The sequence below is a fragment of the Scyliorhinus canicula genome, chromosome 4, assembly GCF_902713615.1.
Source record: "Scyliorhinus canicula chromosome 4, sScyCan1.1, whole genome shotgun sequence".
In the NCBI taxonomy this organism is placed as follows: Eukaryota; Metazoa; Chordata; class Chondrichthyes; order Carcharhiniformes; family Scyliorhinidae; genus Scyliorhinus; species Scyliorhinus canicula.
This window is the reverse complement of record NC_052149.1, coordinates 221,978,051-221,992,099: the sequence shown is the minus strand read 5'-3', so window position 1 is coordinate 221,992,099 and position 14,049 is coordinate 221,978,051. Positions and strand designations below refer to the sequence as shown.

Here is a 14,049-nt window from a genome sequence, read left to right as displayed (position 1 = left end):
AACTCCCCCTCCCCCACTGCCCCAAAGCCCTGAAACGATGCCTGGGGTTTTTCTCCTACTATGCCCAGTGGGTCCCTAAATATGCGGACAAGGTCCGCCAACTCATTCAGTCCACAGTTTTTCCCCTGATGGCTGAGGCCTGCCAGGCCTTCAACCGCATCAAGGCAGACATCGCCAATGCCTTGATGCACGCGGTCGACGAGTCCCTACCCTTCCAGGTCGAGAGCGATGCACCGGACGTAGCTCTGGCCGCCACCCCCAACACAATTGTCTGGAAAATCCCGTCCTTTATTTCACATCACTGCAGCTGCTTGGAAAAGTCCCAGTAGGACCCGTCAGTCAACCCTAAAAAAAAGATGATTTTACTTTCCTCTAAGGTGTTGTCCTCTAATCCATGGGGGAATTATCAATCCTCCAGTACCTCATTCATGTTGACATTATTTAAATGTGAATTTGCACAGCTCGTGTTTTTAGTGTTGAGGAGGTCATCACAGAAGAGCCTAATATGTGGGATGCATAGAATCCCTACAGTGCAGCAGGAGGCCATTCAGCCCATCAAGTCTGCACTGATCCTCTGAAAGAGCACCCTACCTTGGCCCACTTCCCTGCCTGAACCCCATAACTCCACCTAATCCGTGGGAGGAAACCGGAGCACCCAGAGGAAACCCACGCAGACATGAGGAGAATGTGCTGCCATCACTCTGGGTATGTACATCTCTTTCGGCAGGAACACAGAATAATAATCAAGAGTGATGGTGGTGGAGGGGCGGGTGATATTCTAAGTACTTTAGCATTACTCAAAATAATTTCAGTGGAAATAGGGAAACAATCTCAGAGACCTGCAAAGCAGATAATTGATAGTGGACGAGAGAAAGTCAGATGAAATAGCCACATGCAGACTCTGAGTAGAGTAGATTTGATGGACTGAAAGGTGACCTTGCTCCAGACTATCTCATGTTCTTGAATATTGGATTGGATTGGATTGGATTTGTTTATTGTCACGTGTACCGAGGTACAGTGAAAAGTATTTTTCTGCAAGCAGCTCAACAGATCATTCAGTACATGGGAAGAAAAGGGAATTAAACAAAATTCAAGAAAATACATAATAGGGCAACACAAGATATACAATGTAACTACATAAGCATTGGCATCGGATGAAGCATACAGGGTGTAGTGTTAATGAGGTCAGTCAATAAGAGGGCCATTTAGGAGTCTGGTGACAGTGGGGAAGAAGCTGTTTTGAGTCTGTTCGTCCGTGTTCTCAGACTTCTGAATCTCCTGCCCGATGGAAGAAGTTGAAAAAGTGAGTAAGCCGGGTGGGAGGGATCCTTGATTATGCTGCCTGCTTTCCCCCGGCAGTGGGAGGTGTAGATGGAGTCCATGGATGGGAGGCAGGTTTGTGTGATGGACTGGGCGGTATTCACGACTCTCTGAAGTTCATTGCGGTCCTGGGCCGAGCAGTTGCCATACCAGGCTGTGATGCAGCCCGATAGGATGCTTTCTATAGTGCATCTGTATTGAGGAGATTGAAGAGTTCACCGCATCGAGAGCGAATTGTTATCCATTTACTTACGTATATTCAATGTATGTTTCTTAAACCACGTAAAACAGAAATCATTTTGAAATTATTGCTTCATTTTCTCTTTTAGCTGTAATGGCATGCCTTTTTGACCTGAAGACATTGGTTGACATGATGTCCATCGGAACACTTCTGGCCTATACTTTGGTGGCATCATGTATCATTATCTTGAGGTAAAAGTCCTGTTTCCAGGCAGCTGAGAGATCAATCCATATATGTACAGACACAGGTTTCATTCATCAACAAAAAATATTTTGTTCAATGCAATAGGTACCAACCAAATTTTAGTAAGAACGTTGACGTAGAACTGAATGAAGAGAAGCAAAGTCGACAGACCACAGAGGCCCCTCAGGGAGGTTTCAGTTTTAGTTCGTTGGTAATTCCACTTCCATTCGCCACACAGCAGTCATCAAATATTGTTACATGTTGTGTCGCACTAATAGGTGAGTACTCAAAAAGTATTACAAAGTATAAGAGTCACTCTAGAATCAAACGACATGCTAAACAATGCTGTATTACCTGGACCATGCTGCAGTGAGATAGAAGTGTATATCACAGCTGATCTTCCTGGCAGCATAATGGGACGTTTGATAGACAAGTGGAAATGTTGTTTTGGTCTTCATACCTGGTTGTAGCTACCCCAGCGTCGGGTGTTGCTGTGCCCTGCTCACTTCTCAGCTGGGATGACGATGGGATGGATGATCCCTACCTGTACTCATTCGCCAGTTACAATGCCATGGAGGTCCTACCTGTGTCTTCACAAGGGGTCCTCGCCCGTCGCTGCCAGGTGCCTCACCCGTCTTCAATACCAGCACAATTAACATCAGGGATTGACGAGAATGGCCCAGGAAACGGACACGCTCCTTTTTAGCTGCTCACCCACTCTGTTTCTTGCAGAGTTAAATAAAATTGTGTACTTTTTAAGCAGTATTGCAATGAGGGGATTAACTTCCGCTGTGCACTATTTCTAGCACACAGCTTGTTCACATTAAATCTCTTCATGTGCTACATGAATTGCAGGTAATGCATTCAGATAGCACAGTGGTTAGCACTGTTGCTTCACAGCACCAGGGTCTCCAGTTCAATTCTCCGCTTGGGTCACTGTCTGTGTGGAGTCTGCACGCTCTCCCCCGTGTCTGCGTGGGTTTCCTCCCATAAGTCCTGAAAGACGTGATGTCAGGTGAATTGGACATTCTGAATTCTCCCTCCGTGCACCCGAGCAGGCACCGCAATGTGGCCACTAGGGGCTTTTCACAGTACCTTAATTGCACTGTTAATGTAAGACTACTTGTGACAATAAAAATTATTAATTAAAAGATAAACACAGAGGGCTACCGGGGTTAAGTGCCCGCGCCGTCGTGAATGCCGTCGCGTTTCACGACGGCGCAAACAGGTCCCGGGCACGACCTATTCTGGCCCCCACAGGGGGCCAGCACAGCGCTGGAGTAGTTCACGCCACTCCAGCGTCCCTACGCAGCGGCAAATGGGCGCCATGCCAACCCACGCATGTGCAGTTGGGCCGTGCCATCCTGCGCATGCGCGGGGAACTTCTTACGTGGGCCGGCCCTTCACCAACATGGCACCGGTGTTCTGGGGCCGGCCGCAGAAGGAGGTAGGCCCGGGGGGGAGAGGCCGGCCCGCCGATCAGTGGGCCCTGATTGCGGGCCAGACCACATCGGAGGCCCCCCCTGTGAAGGAGCCCCCCTACTCCCCCCCTCACAGGCCGCCCGCATCAGCGTTCCCGCACAGTTCCCGCCGGCAGCGACCAGGGGTGGACGGCGCCGGCGGGAACCTGTCGTGTTGGAGCGGCCGCTCGGCCCATCCGGAATCGCTAATTCTCCGAGCGGCCCGGCGCGATTCGCGCGCCGCTGGTTTCGGGGGGGGTGGGGTGGGAGAATCACGTGCGGGGGTCAGGGCGGCGTGGCGTGATTCGCGCGCCGCTGGCTTCGGGGTGGTTGGGGTGGGAGAATCACGTGCGGGAGTTGGGGCGGCGTGGCGTGATGCACGCGGCGCCCCTGTGATTCCCCCACCCGGTGTGGGGGTGGGGGGGAGAATACCGCCCAGAGTCTACACGTTCTCCCAGTATCTGCGTGGGTTTCCTCCGGGTGCTCCAGTTTCCTCCTACAGTCCATAGATGTGCAGGTTAGGTGGATTGGCCATGATAAATTGCCCTCAGTGACCAAAGGGGTTAAGAGGGCTTGTTGGGTTGCGGGGGTGGGGTGGAAGTGAGGGCTTAAGTGGGTCGATGCAGACTCGAATGGCCAAATGGCCTCCTTCCGCACTGTATGTTCTATGTTCGAGGGAATTAAACCCTTAGAAAGCTAAGGCTTTATATTGACTGTTAATTGCTCTCTTTTCAGTCATCCTATGTTGCATTCTAAGTGGAATGGCCAAATTCCGGCTGGAATCTATCGTAGCAGCAGAGACCGGGAGCATTGGTTGCTTGGTGCCAGTCCTCTTGATATCAGCAGTTACAACGTTTATCATCTGGAGGCAGCCACAAAACAAAGTGAAAGCTTCATTTTTGGTAAGGTGACGGTGGAGATAAATAAAGTAAATTCGCCATCGTCCCAGATGATGATAGACTGCCAACTAAAAGTACTGTCAGCTCAGGAGGAAAACACTTCTTGATTAAACAGTTCACTTAACGTGGTAAATTACCTCACCAGTTTTATTTTTAATAGTCACCACGAAAAAATTATCTTTTTAAGAATGGAGGAATTTCAAATAAATAAGACTACGGTAATTTTCTTTATTCGTTCTTGGGATGTGTGAATCACTGGCAAGGCTTGCACTTGTTGTTCATTCTTACTAGTCGAGAGAATCTCTTGAAACATTGCCATTATTTTGACTCTTCTGTCATGGCTTGTTATAACTGTGAGGGTCAGAGGAGAGTTAAGAGTCCCCCATTAATGTGGGTCTGGTGTCACCTATAGCCCTCACCAGGTACGGATGGCAGATTTCCTTTCCTAAAGGGCATTAATAAACCTGATCGGATTTTCTAACAATTATTGAGACTGAATTTCAATTCCAGGAGCTGTCATGAATCCTTGCCCCCAGAAGATTAGTCTGGGCCTCTAGGTTACTTATCCAGTGACATCTCTACTATGTCACTGTCTGCCCTTCGACTACTTGCGTTTATATTGGGCATTTCAAATCCAATATCATTACCTCTCGAGTTCACCTCCTGTTTTTTTCTTTCATGCTGTCCCCCATGACATCATCCAAAAACACAATATTGGGTTCACAGATGCACTGACTCAACCCAGGTTTACTTTGCAACCATCTCTCACTATCCATCCACTGCCTCTGACTTTTTTTCAACATCCATTATTGGATGAGTAGAAAGTTCCAATTAAATATTGGGAAGGCTTGACAGGAATTATGTTCTTTAACCATTGACTCCATTTGTTTCCTTGACTATTGTCTGAAGCTGAGCCGCTGTTCACAATCTTGGTGCTCTATTTGACCCTGAACTGCGTTTCAATCTCAATAACCTCTCGCCCACCAAAACCACCTAATTTCACTTTCATAGCAACATCCATATGTGCCCTACCTTAGCTTATCTGCTCCAAACTCATCCATGTCCTTGTTACTTCAAGACTCCAATGTTCCTATGATCTGGGGCAGCATGGTGGCATAGTGGCTAGCACAATTGCTTCATAGCTCTAAGGTCCCAGGATCGATTCCCGGCTTGGGCCACTGTCTGTGCGGCGTCTGCACGTCCTCCCCGTGTCTGCGTGGGTTTCCTCCGGGTGCTCCGGTTTCCTCCCACAGTCCAAAGATGTGCAGGTTAGGTGGATTGGCCGTGATAAATTGCCCTTAGTGTCCAAAATTGTCCTTAGTGTCGGTTGGGTTTACTGGGTTATGGGGATAGGGTGGAGGTGGAGGCTTGGGTAGGGTGCTCTTTCCAAGAGCCGGTGCAGATTTTATGGGGCGAATGGCCCCCTTCTGCACTATAAATTCTATGATTCTATCTCCTGATCAACCTCTCACTTTGCACCCTCTGTGAACTTGTGCTCATCTAAAACTCTGCTGTCCATATCTTAATTCGAATCAAGTCCTGCTCACCCATTACCCTTGAGCTTTCTCACCTACAGTGGCTCCTGGTCTGGCAATGGCTCAGTCACTGAGTATATTCAAGTTAGAGATTGAAAGATTGTTGGTTGCTGAGGGAATCAAAGGATATGGGGATAGTATGGGAAAATGTAGGAGAAGTAAAACAGCCCGATCCTGTTGAATGGTGGAGGAGGCTCAAAGGGCGGAATGGCCTACTCCTGCTTCTATTTCCTAAATTCTTATTCTTTTTAAATCCCTCCATGCCCTTTCCCATCTCTGCAATCTCCTCCAGCCCTACAATCTTTTGTAGGATTGGCCTCTTGAGCATCCCTTATTTCCAATGCACTACCATTGAGCTACCTAGTAGTGGTGGCACGGTAGCACAGTGGTTAACACTGTTGCTTCACAGCGCCAGGGTCGCAGGTTCGATTCCCACTTGTGTCACTGTCTCCCTGTATCTGCACGGGTTTCCTGCAGGTGCTCCGATTTCCTCCCACAAGTCCCAAAAGTGCTTGTTAGGTGAATTGGACATTCTGACTTCTCCCTCAGTGCACTTGGACAGGCGCCGCAGTGTGGCGACTATGGGGATTTTCAAAGTAACTTAATTGCAGTGTTAATGTCAGCCTACTTGTGACACTAATAAAGATTATTATTATTATAGTCCCCCAAGCTCTGAAAACTTTTTCCTAAATCTCTCCTCCTCCCTCATTCTCTCTCCTCCATTAAAATACTCCTTAAAATCTACCTCTTTGAGCAAGGTTTTAATTACCTCTCCTAACATACCCTTTGTGGCTTGCTTGCAAATTGTGGTTGGTATGCTGTTCGGAAGTGTTTTTGAATGTTCTGCTGCATTAAAAGCACTATATAAATTGAACTTATTGTTGCTGAGCGATTTGGTAGCTGTGGGTTGTATTTAATTGGGTATCACAGTTAGAAGCTATTACAGAGACAAAGCGATACTCTTCAATTATGACAGGATGCACCTCCTCATTTTTGCTTTCTATTATTTGAGGTGATATTGTCCATGGAGCTCTGAGAAATGTTACATTTATTTAGAAACTAACTGAGTAACTGAGGAATGCTATAAAGTTCAGACAAGTAGCTATAACTTTTGTTTTGATGCTTGTGGCATTAACTAAAAATGCAAGTTTATCTTTATTAACAACCTTCAATAGAATGCTTTAGTATTAATTTTAACACGTTGATCATGGTTTGAAGTATAACAGGGGAGGATTGCACCATTAGAAGATCTATATTTCCTGATTTGTATGTTTTTCTGTATTTGAAGGTGCCCTGTCTACCATTCCTGCCAATGTTCAGTATTTTGGTAAACATTTACCTGATGATGCAGTTGAGTGCAGACACATGGATTCGCCTCTCTGTTTGGATGGCACTCGGTAAGATCATTGCAGTTTAAAAAGTTAATATTGCATTTCAGTGAACCTGCATCACTCCATATTCTCTAATTGGGACCAGAAAGTTCCTTTCAAATGATTTTGAATTGATTTGCTCGGGCACGTTTAATTAGGCTGTTCAAGACCAGATACAGTGAGATTTTCTTCAGCAAAAGCTATGTTGACTCAGTGTCGCATGTGACGAACGTACACAGCAGTGGAGTTTGAAAGCAGAACCGCCGCTGATACTGACAACCCAGCTGGCACAAGATAGGGCAGAACACTGGGCAGTGGCTGACAGTTCACCTTTGGAGAGGAGACTCAACATTTTCTGAAATAATGCAGGAGGTTGGATGGCATTGTGCTGGTCCAACAATGAACTGGTGCAGCTGTACAAGGGGGACGCTCAACATCTGAAACAGAGTAGGACTAACATCGTTGCTAGTGGGTTTGCGAGTGCTGTTGGGAGGAGTTTAAACTCATTTGGCAAAGAGAATGGACGCAGACTGTTCGCAGACTAGGGACACAATATGACATAGAGAAGCACTCAGGTCAGAGGGAATACAGCAGTAGTAAGTTTCAGGAGAGTAAGACAAGGCTGAATGGCCTCTACTTTAATGCCAGGAGTATTACATGTAACATGGATGAGTTAAGGATGAGTGTTGACACGTGGAACTATGATATAGTAGCCATCACGTAGACGTGGTTGAGGGAGGGGCAGATTGGCTGCTCAATATCCCGGGCTACAGAATCATCAGGAGGATCAGGGGAGGGGGCAAAAGAAGGGAGAGAATATTGCATTATTAGTTAAGGAGTCAATTACTGCAGTAAAGAGAGATGATGTCTTAGGAGTGGCGTTAAATGAAACTTTGTGGGGCAGCAAGGTGGCGCAGTGGGTACCAATGCTGCCTCACGGCACCAAGGTCCCAGGTTCGATCCCGGCTCTGGGTCACTGTCCGTGTGGAATTTGCACATTCTCCCTGTGTTTGCGTGGGTTTCACCCCCACAACCCAAAGGTGTGCAGGATAGGTGGATTGGCCACTCTTTTGAGATCCACCAACAAAACATAAGAAAGGAAAACAAACTGAGGGACAAAGCAAAAAAGGGCCGCTCCTGTTAGGGGCACTGCCCAAACATAACAAAGATCAACGGAAACTTATAAAGCATCAAATAAGAGTGCAGCTAAAGGGGTCAATAAAGCACCCCAATTCCTGCGGTACCCAGGGTATGGAAGGCCTCGATGGCGCCCGTGGGCACCGCATGCTCCCTGTCCAGGGACACCTGGCCGCGAATAGAGTCGCGGAAGAGGGGCAGAGAGTCTGGCCAGACAATCCCCTCGGTTGACCGCTGCCTGGACCTCTAAATGGTGCGCTTCGCCAGGCCCAGGCCCAGGTTTACAAGGAGGCCCCCCGCCTTCTCCGCCCCTCTCCGTACCGGGTGCCTGTAGATTAGGAGCGTGGGACTGAAGTGCAAACAAAACTCCAGCAAAGGATTGGTTAGAAAACTGAAAAGGGAGTGCTGCCTAAAACATGTAACATAGACATAGTCCACGGACTCCACAAGACCGCAAAATGGTAGGCTTCTTGCGAGTCTGTGAACCGGTGCAATCGGTGATTGTATGGCACTGCTGCATGCAACACCCTCCACCCCACGTCCGCAAGATTGAGGGGTTGGACTCCTTCATAGAGGGACCTCCAGTAGGGACCTCCCCTGCCGGACGGCAATAAGGCATGCCATGGCGTGTCCGGATGACGGGCGTGGGTAAGGAGTTGAAGGGTGTACAGCAGCAGCCCGTACAGAAAGCCCCTCCGCGCAGTTCGAAAAGGCACGGAGGGTATTTCCGTGAGGCACTAGGATTGTGGGGCACCAGCCCCCGAGGGAGGTTTCGGGGCCTGGGATCAATCTGGAATTCCGTCCGGGCAGGCGAGAACCACTCCGGCATCGGGCCTCCCCAAACGTGCGGAATTCTCCGCACCTTTAGGGGCTAGGCCCATGACGGAGTGGCTCCCGCTCCGCTGATCGGCGCGAACGGCCTTTGGCGCCCCGCCGACCGGCGCCACGGTTGGCCGAAAGGCCTTCGCCGGTCGACGTAAGTCCGCGTATGCGCCGGTGCATCAGCGGCCACTGATGTCACCCCGGCGCATGCACGGTGGAGCGGGTCTCTTCTGCCTCCGCCATGGTGGAGGCCGTGGCAGCAGCGGAAGAAAAAGAGTGCCCCCCCGGCACAGGCCCGCCTGCCGATCGGTGGGCCCCGATCGCGGGCCAGGCCATCCTGGGGGCACCTCCCGGGATCAGATCGTCCCGCGCCCCCCCAGGACCCCGGGGCCCGCTCGCGCCGCCTGCTCCCACCGGCACCAGAGGTGGTTTAAACCACGTCGGCGGGAGAGGCCTGATGGCGGCGGGACTTCAGCCCATCACGGGCCGGACAATCGCCACGGGGGGCCCGCCGACTGGCGCGAATTCCGCCCCCACCGATTCCCGGGTGGCGGAGAATTCCGGCCACGGCAGGGGTGGGATTTACGCTGGCCCCGGGCGACCCCGCAAGGTCGGAGAATTCCGCCCAGGGTCTCAGTTTAGCACTTTATCCAAAGTAGATTATTGAATTTCTGAAGAGGGGTTTGAAACCACAGCTTTTAATTCAGAGGCAGGAAAACAATCATTGGTGCCCTGTAAATAGATTGACATTACCATTTCTAGCTTGAAATTGCAGTTACAGTCCAGTAGAGATCACAGTGCTTCAATCTGCATTTTACAATTAGTCTCCTGCCCCCCCCCCCCCCCCCAAACTCAGGACCTCCCCAAGATGATGATGGCTGCAGCAGTGTAATTAAGGCTGGAAGTGACACAAGGCCACGAGATCAGCCCCTGTTTATGTTGGAAGGAGAGAGTTGAATTCAACTCCTTTGTTACTGGCAGACTGCCCCTTGACTTATTAATATTGAAATGTAAACTTTTCACATTATTTGACAGGTTTACTGATCTATTTTTGCTATGGCATTCGGCACAGTTTGGAAGGTCAGCATCATCGAGATTGTTCTCTCCCAAGTCCATTTGAAAATGCAAAGCCAGCTGAGGATGAAAGAGTTTAAGGAACCAGTGACCTAACAAGGACAAGTCAATGATGACTACATCTCAACAAACTGAATATGGTGGCAACACAGTTCCTTTACAAAAACAACAAATTCCATTTGTATTTTTTTCCTATATTCTGGTCTGGGTGGCTCAGCATTTATTGCCCATTCCTGAGGGCATTTGGGAGTCAACCACATTACTGTGGGGGTCTAGACTCACATGTGGGCCACACCAGGTAAGGCTAACAGATTTCCTTTCCTGAAGGACATTAGTTAACCAGATGGGTTTTACGACAATGGTTTCATGGTCACCTGTAGACTTTTAATTCCAAATTCTTATTGAATTCAAATCAGCCCTGGTGGGATTTGAACCCAGGTCCCCAGATCCATGGGTCTCTGGATTACTAGTCCAGTGACAACACCACTACACCACTGTCTCCCCACAGAGTGTCCCAAATGCAGTTAACCAGCCACAAGGCTCTTCATATGATTGTTGACAAACAAGATTTGATTATTAAACATTCAATGCCACTATCACTTAAATATTACACAAAAACCTAAGGTAAGAACTGCGCTGTAAGAGTTCAATGTCACACAATAAAAAAGCTGAGGCATAAAAGAGGGTTACTGTGCAAGGAGGATTCAATTTTTGATTTTTTTTTCGTTAATCGACAAGTTTTGTTTTCTCAAAAAAGTCATTCTGTGGGCAAGGAACCTTCAGTGTTTTGTACATAAAGTCAATTCTGAAAGAACCATGGATCAATCAGCTTTCTCTTCAAAATTGACAGACTTGCGTGTAAAAATAGCAGCTTTCACAACCTCAGGATGGCTCACTGTAGTAATGTAGAAAATGCAACAACTAATTCTTGCATAGCAAGCTCCCACAAACAACAATGTGACAATGAGCAGTTAATCCGTTGTCGATGAAGCATGTTTAGGTGAAGCATAAACATTGGCCAGAGCATCCCAGTTCTTCTTTGAGATTGTTGCAATCCCACCTGCTTTTAATACCGGACAAGTCAGATGCCAGTGTGAAACATATCTTGATAGATCCTAACTTTTCATGCAGAAGTCACAGAGAAAAGTTACTGAACAAATTCACAGGAGTCTGCTGGTGAACTTTTAATACAAAGAATAAAATATTTATTAAAACAAGAAAATATTACACCAGACAAAAGGTTGGAAAGATCGCAACACAAGGAGATGATTCAAATTCCCATTGTTCCTTTACCAATGCAATATCTTTACAGTCACAAAACAGTTAAGAGTTACCATTAGCTTGACTGAAAGGCACTTGGGACTGGCACAGTTGCAAATGTTTTTCTTCTGGTAAATTCTTGACTATTCACTTGATGGTTCTCACCCAATTTGTATCTCTCCTCGAGACACCCAAAACTGTACTCTAAACTCACTGTTTCTTCAACTGCAGAGCAAACCAATTAATTTGCTAAACTCAGTCTTCCAAGGCACCTCCTCTAAACTGATCACTTTACTGAATCCCATGAATGATTCTTCAACTTGGGCAGCACGGTGGCGCAGTAGTTAGCACTGCTGCCTCATGCCACCAAGGACCCGGGTTCGATTGCGGCCCTGGGTCTCTGTCCGTGTGGTGTTTGCACATTCTCCCTGTGTCTGCATGGGTCTCACCCCCATAACCCACAAAGAAATGCAAAGCAGGTGAATTGGTCACGCTAAATTGCCCCTTAATTGGAAAAAAAAGAATCGGGTACTATAAATTTAAAAAAAGATTATTCAATTAACTACTATCCCACTAGCCTTTGCAGTTTTTCTTTTCAGAGAGCTTACAAGCTTCTCTCTCTAATACACACATTGAATGCTAAACTCCCTCGTCTCCTGTCTTTTCTATGTCAGTGTCCCTGAATCACTGTCGCTACAGTAATTGTAAACCTCATTAAAATGCACATATACAAATAAACCCAATGGACGAGAATCCTTTTAGTCATAGGCCTATCCAAATACCCAGGTACCAAGGTTTATAAACAAAACCTACATGAAAGTGAAACCATTTTTACCTTTTTTCACACATAACTACAACTTATAGTATACATTGTTTACAACAATATATTGCCACAGGATCCATTGTATCCACCATCTAAAAGACAGCAGCTCAACAGAGCAGCACAGGAACATCAGCTTAGATGTTTTCCTCAAGTTTCTCGGTTGGGATTGAACCTGAAACAAGGTGAGCAGGATTCGCCATCCTGCCGCACCTGCTTTCTGCTGTGGGGCACCCCTGCCGGCAGGGGGATTCTCTGTGCCACCAGCCAGCCCATGGGTTTCCCACTGTGGGTACCCCATACCATCAGGAAATCCGCGGACGTGAGTGCGCTGCCAGTGAAATGGAGGATCCCGCTGACGGAGAATCCAGTTCTGATAGCACGACCAACTGAGCTACAAATGATATGGCATAAGCCGCATCTATTGAACTTTGACAAAATGATGGTGTGCATTTACTCAGAGCTAGTCAAACACTTTCTCGGGTAGGTTGACTTCAGGTTTGAGTGAGGCCACAAAAGGTGGATTCACACCACTCTTCGAGGTTTGCTCACAGTGCCAATAAATCCACAAAGGAGCAGTGCTAAGAACCTAGGCTGCATTCTGGGACCCTCCAGTACAGGGCAATGGCACTTGTCATAGTAACAAAGAAAATATGGGGAGATAGACCATTCAACCCATCGAGCCTACTCTGCCATTCAATGTGATGATGGCTGATTCTCTATCTCAACACCACACTCCTGCTCTCTCCCCATATCACTTGATGCCTTTAATGTCTAGATATCTATCCATTTGTTTCTTGGACTTGTCCTCCACAACCTTATGGGATAGAGAATTCCACAGTTTCATCACCCTCTGAGAGTGGAGGTTTCTCTTCATCTCAGTCTCAATGGCCTACTCCATATCTGGAAACAGTGACCCTTATTCCTTTCATCCAGTCTGTCCAGTCCTGTCAGATTTTTATACATTTCAATGTATAAAAAACTTATTCTTCTAAATTCTAGTGAATTAAGGCCGAGTCAACCCGATCTCTCCTCATATAACAAACAAATCATCCCAGGAATTAGTCTGGTGAATTCTCACTGCACTCCCTCTGTGGCACACATATCCTTTCTTATGGAGGAGTCCAAAACTGCACACAATACTCCAGATATGGTCTCACCAAAGCCCTGTACAGCTGCAATAAGACAACCTTACTCCTGTACTCAAGTTCTCTTCCAATGAAGTCAAGCATACCATTTGCCATAACTGCTTGCTGCACCTGCATACCTGTGTTCAATGAATGGTGCACAAAAGCGAGCAAGGTCCCTTTGCACATCAAAATTTCCCAATCTGTCACCATTTAAATAATACTCTCCTATAACTTCACACTTCTCCATGTTATACTGCATCTGCCGTGTAATTGCCTCAATTACTTTGAAGCCTCTTTACAGCCTCCTCACCACTCACAATTTATACCTAGTTTAGTGTCATCAGCAAACTTGGGAATCTTTACATTTCATTCCCTCATCCAAATTGCTGGCATATTTAGACTGTCATATTACCTATCCCCATAACCCAGTAACCCACCCAACACCAAGGGCAATTTTGGACACTGGGCGAAATTCTCTGCAGACCGTCGTAACGCCGATTTGCGGCGAGCAAAATTGGTGTAGATGACTCCGGCGTGGGGGCCTTCTTTTAGGCAGCTTTTCTCCATTCCCGGAGGGGCCAGCAGCGACTGACGCGATACGCGTCAGTTTCACCAGCTGCGGAAGTGGTGAGACCCGGCGTTTTTGGGGGGGGGGGGGGAGGAGGGAGAGAGACTGACCGGCATTTTGGGGGGGGGGAGAGAGAGACAGACCGGCATTGGGGGGGGGAGGAGAGGAGAGAGACAGACCGGCATTTGGGGGGGGGGGGGAGAGAGAGAGAGACAGACCGGCATTGGGGG

The 14,049-nt window shown here is 47.7% G+C and overlaps 1 protein-coding gene across 2 annotated transcripts in view; it reads left to right on the top strand.

Annotated features, from left to right (window-relative positions):
* The window catches only part of LOC119965396 (cationic amino acid transporter 2-like), a 51,336-nt gene extending 40,956 nt beyond the window's left edge, over positions 1–10,380 (top strand). For both annotated transcript variants that reach the window (XM_038796118.1, XM_038796117.1), the window contains 5 exons: positions 1,650–1,752; positions 1,850–2,022; positions 3,940–4,106; positions 6,927–7,035; positions 10,003–10,380. In XM_038796118.1, the coding sequence (XP_038652046.1) occupies positions 1,650–1,752; positions 1,850–2,022; positions 3,940–4,106; positions 6,927–7,035; positions 10,003–10,121 (671 nt within the window). In that variant the 3' untranslated portion in view covers positions 10,122–10,380. The remainder of the gene's footprint in view (positions 1–1,649; positions 1,753–1,849; positions 2,023–3,939; positions 4,107–6,926; positions 7,036–10,002) is intronic.
* The last annotated feature ends 3,669 nt before the right edge of the window (positions 10,381–14,049 follow it).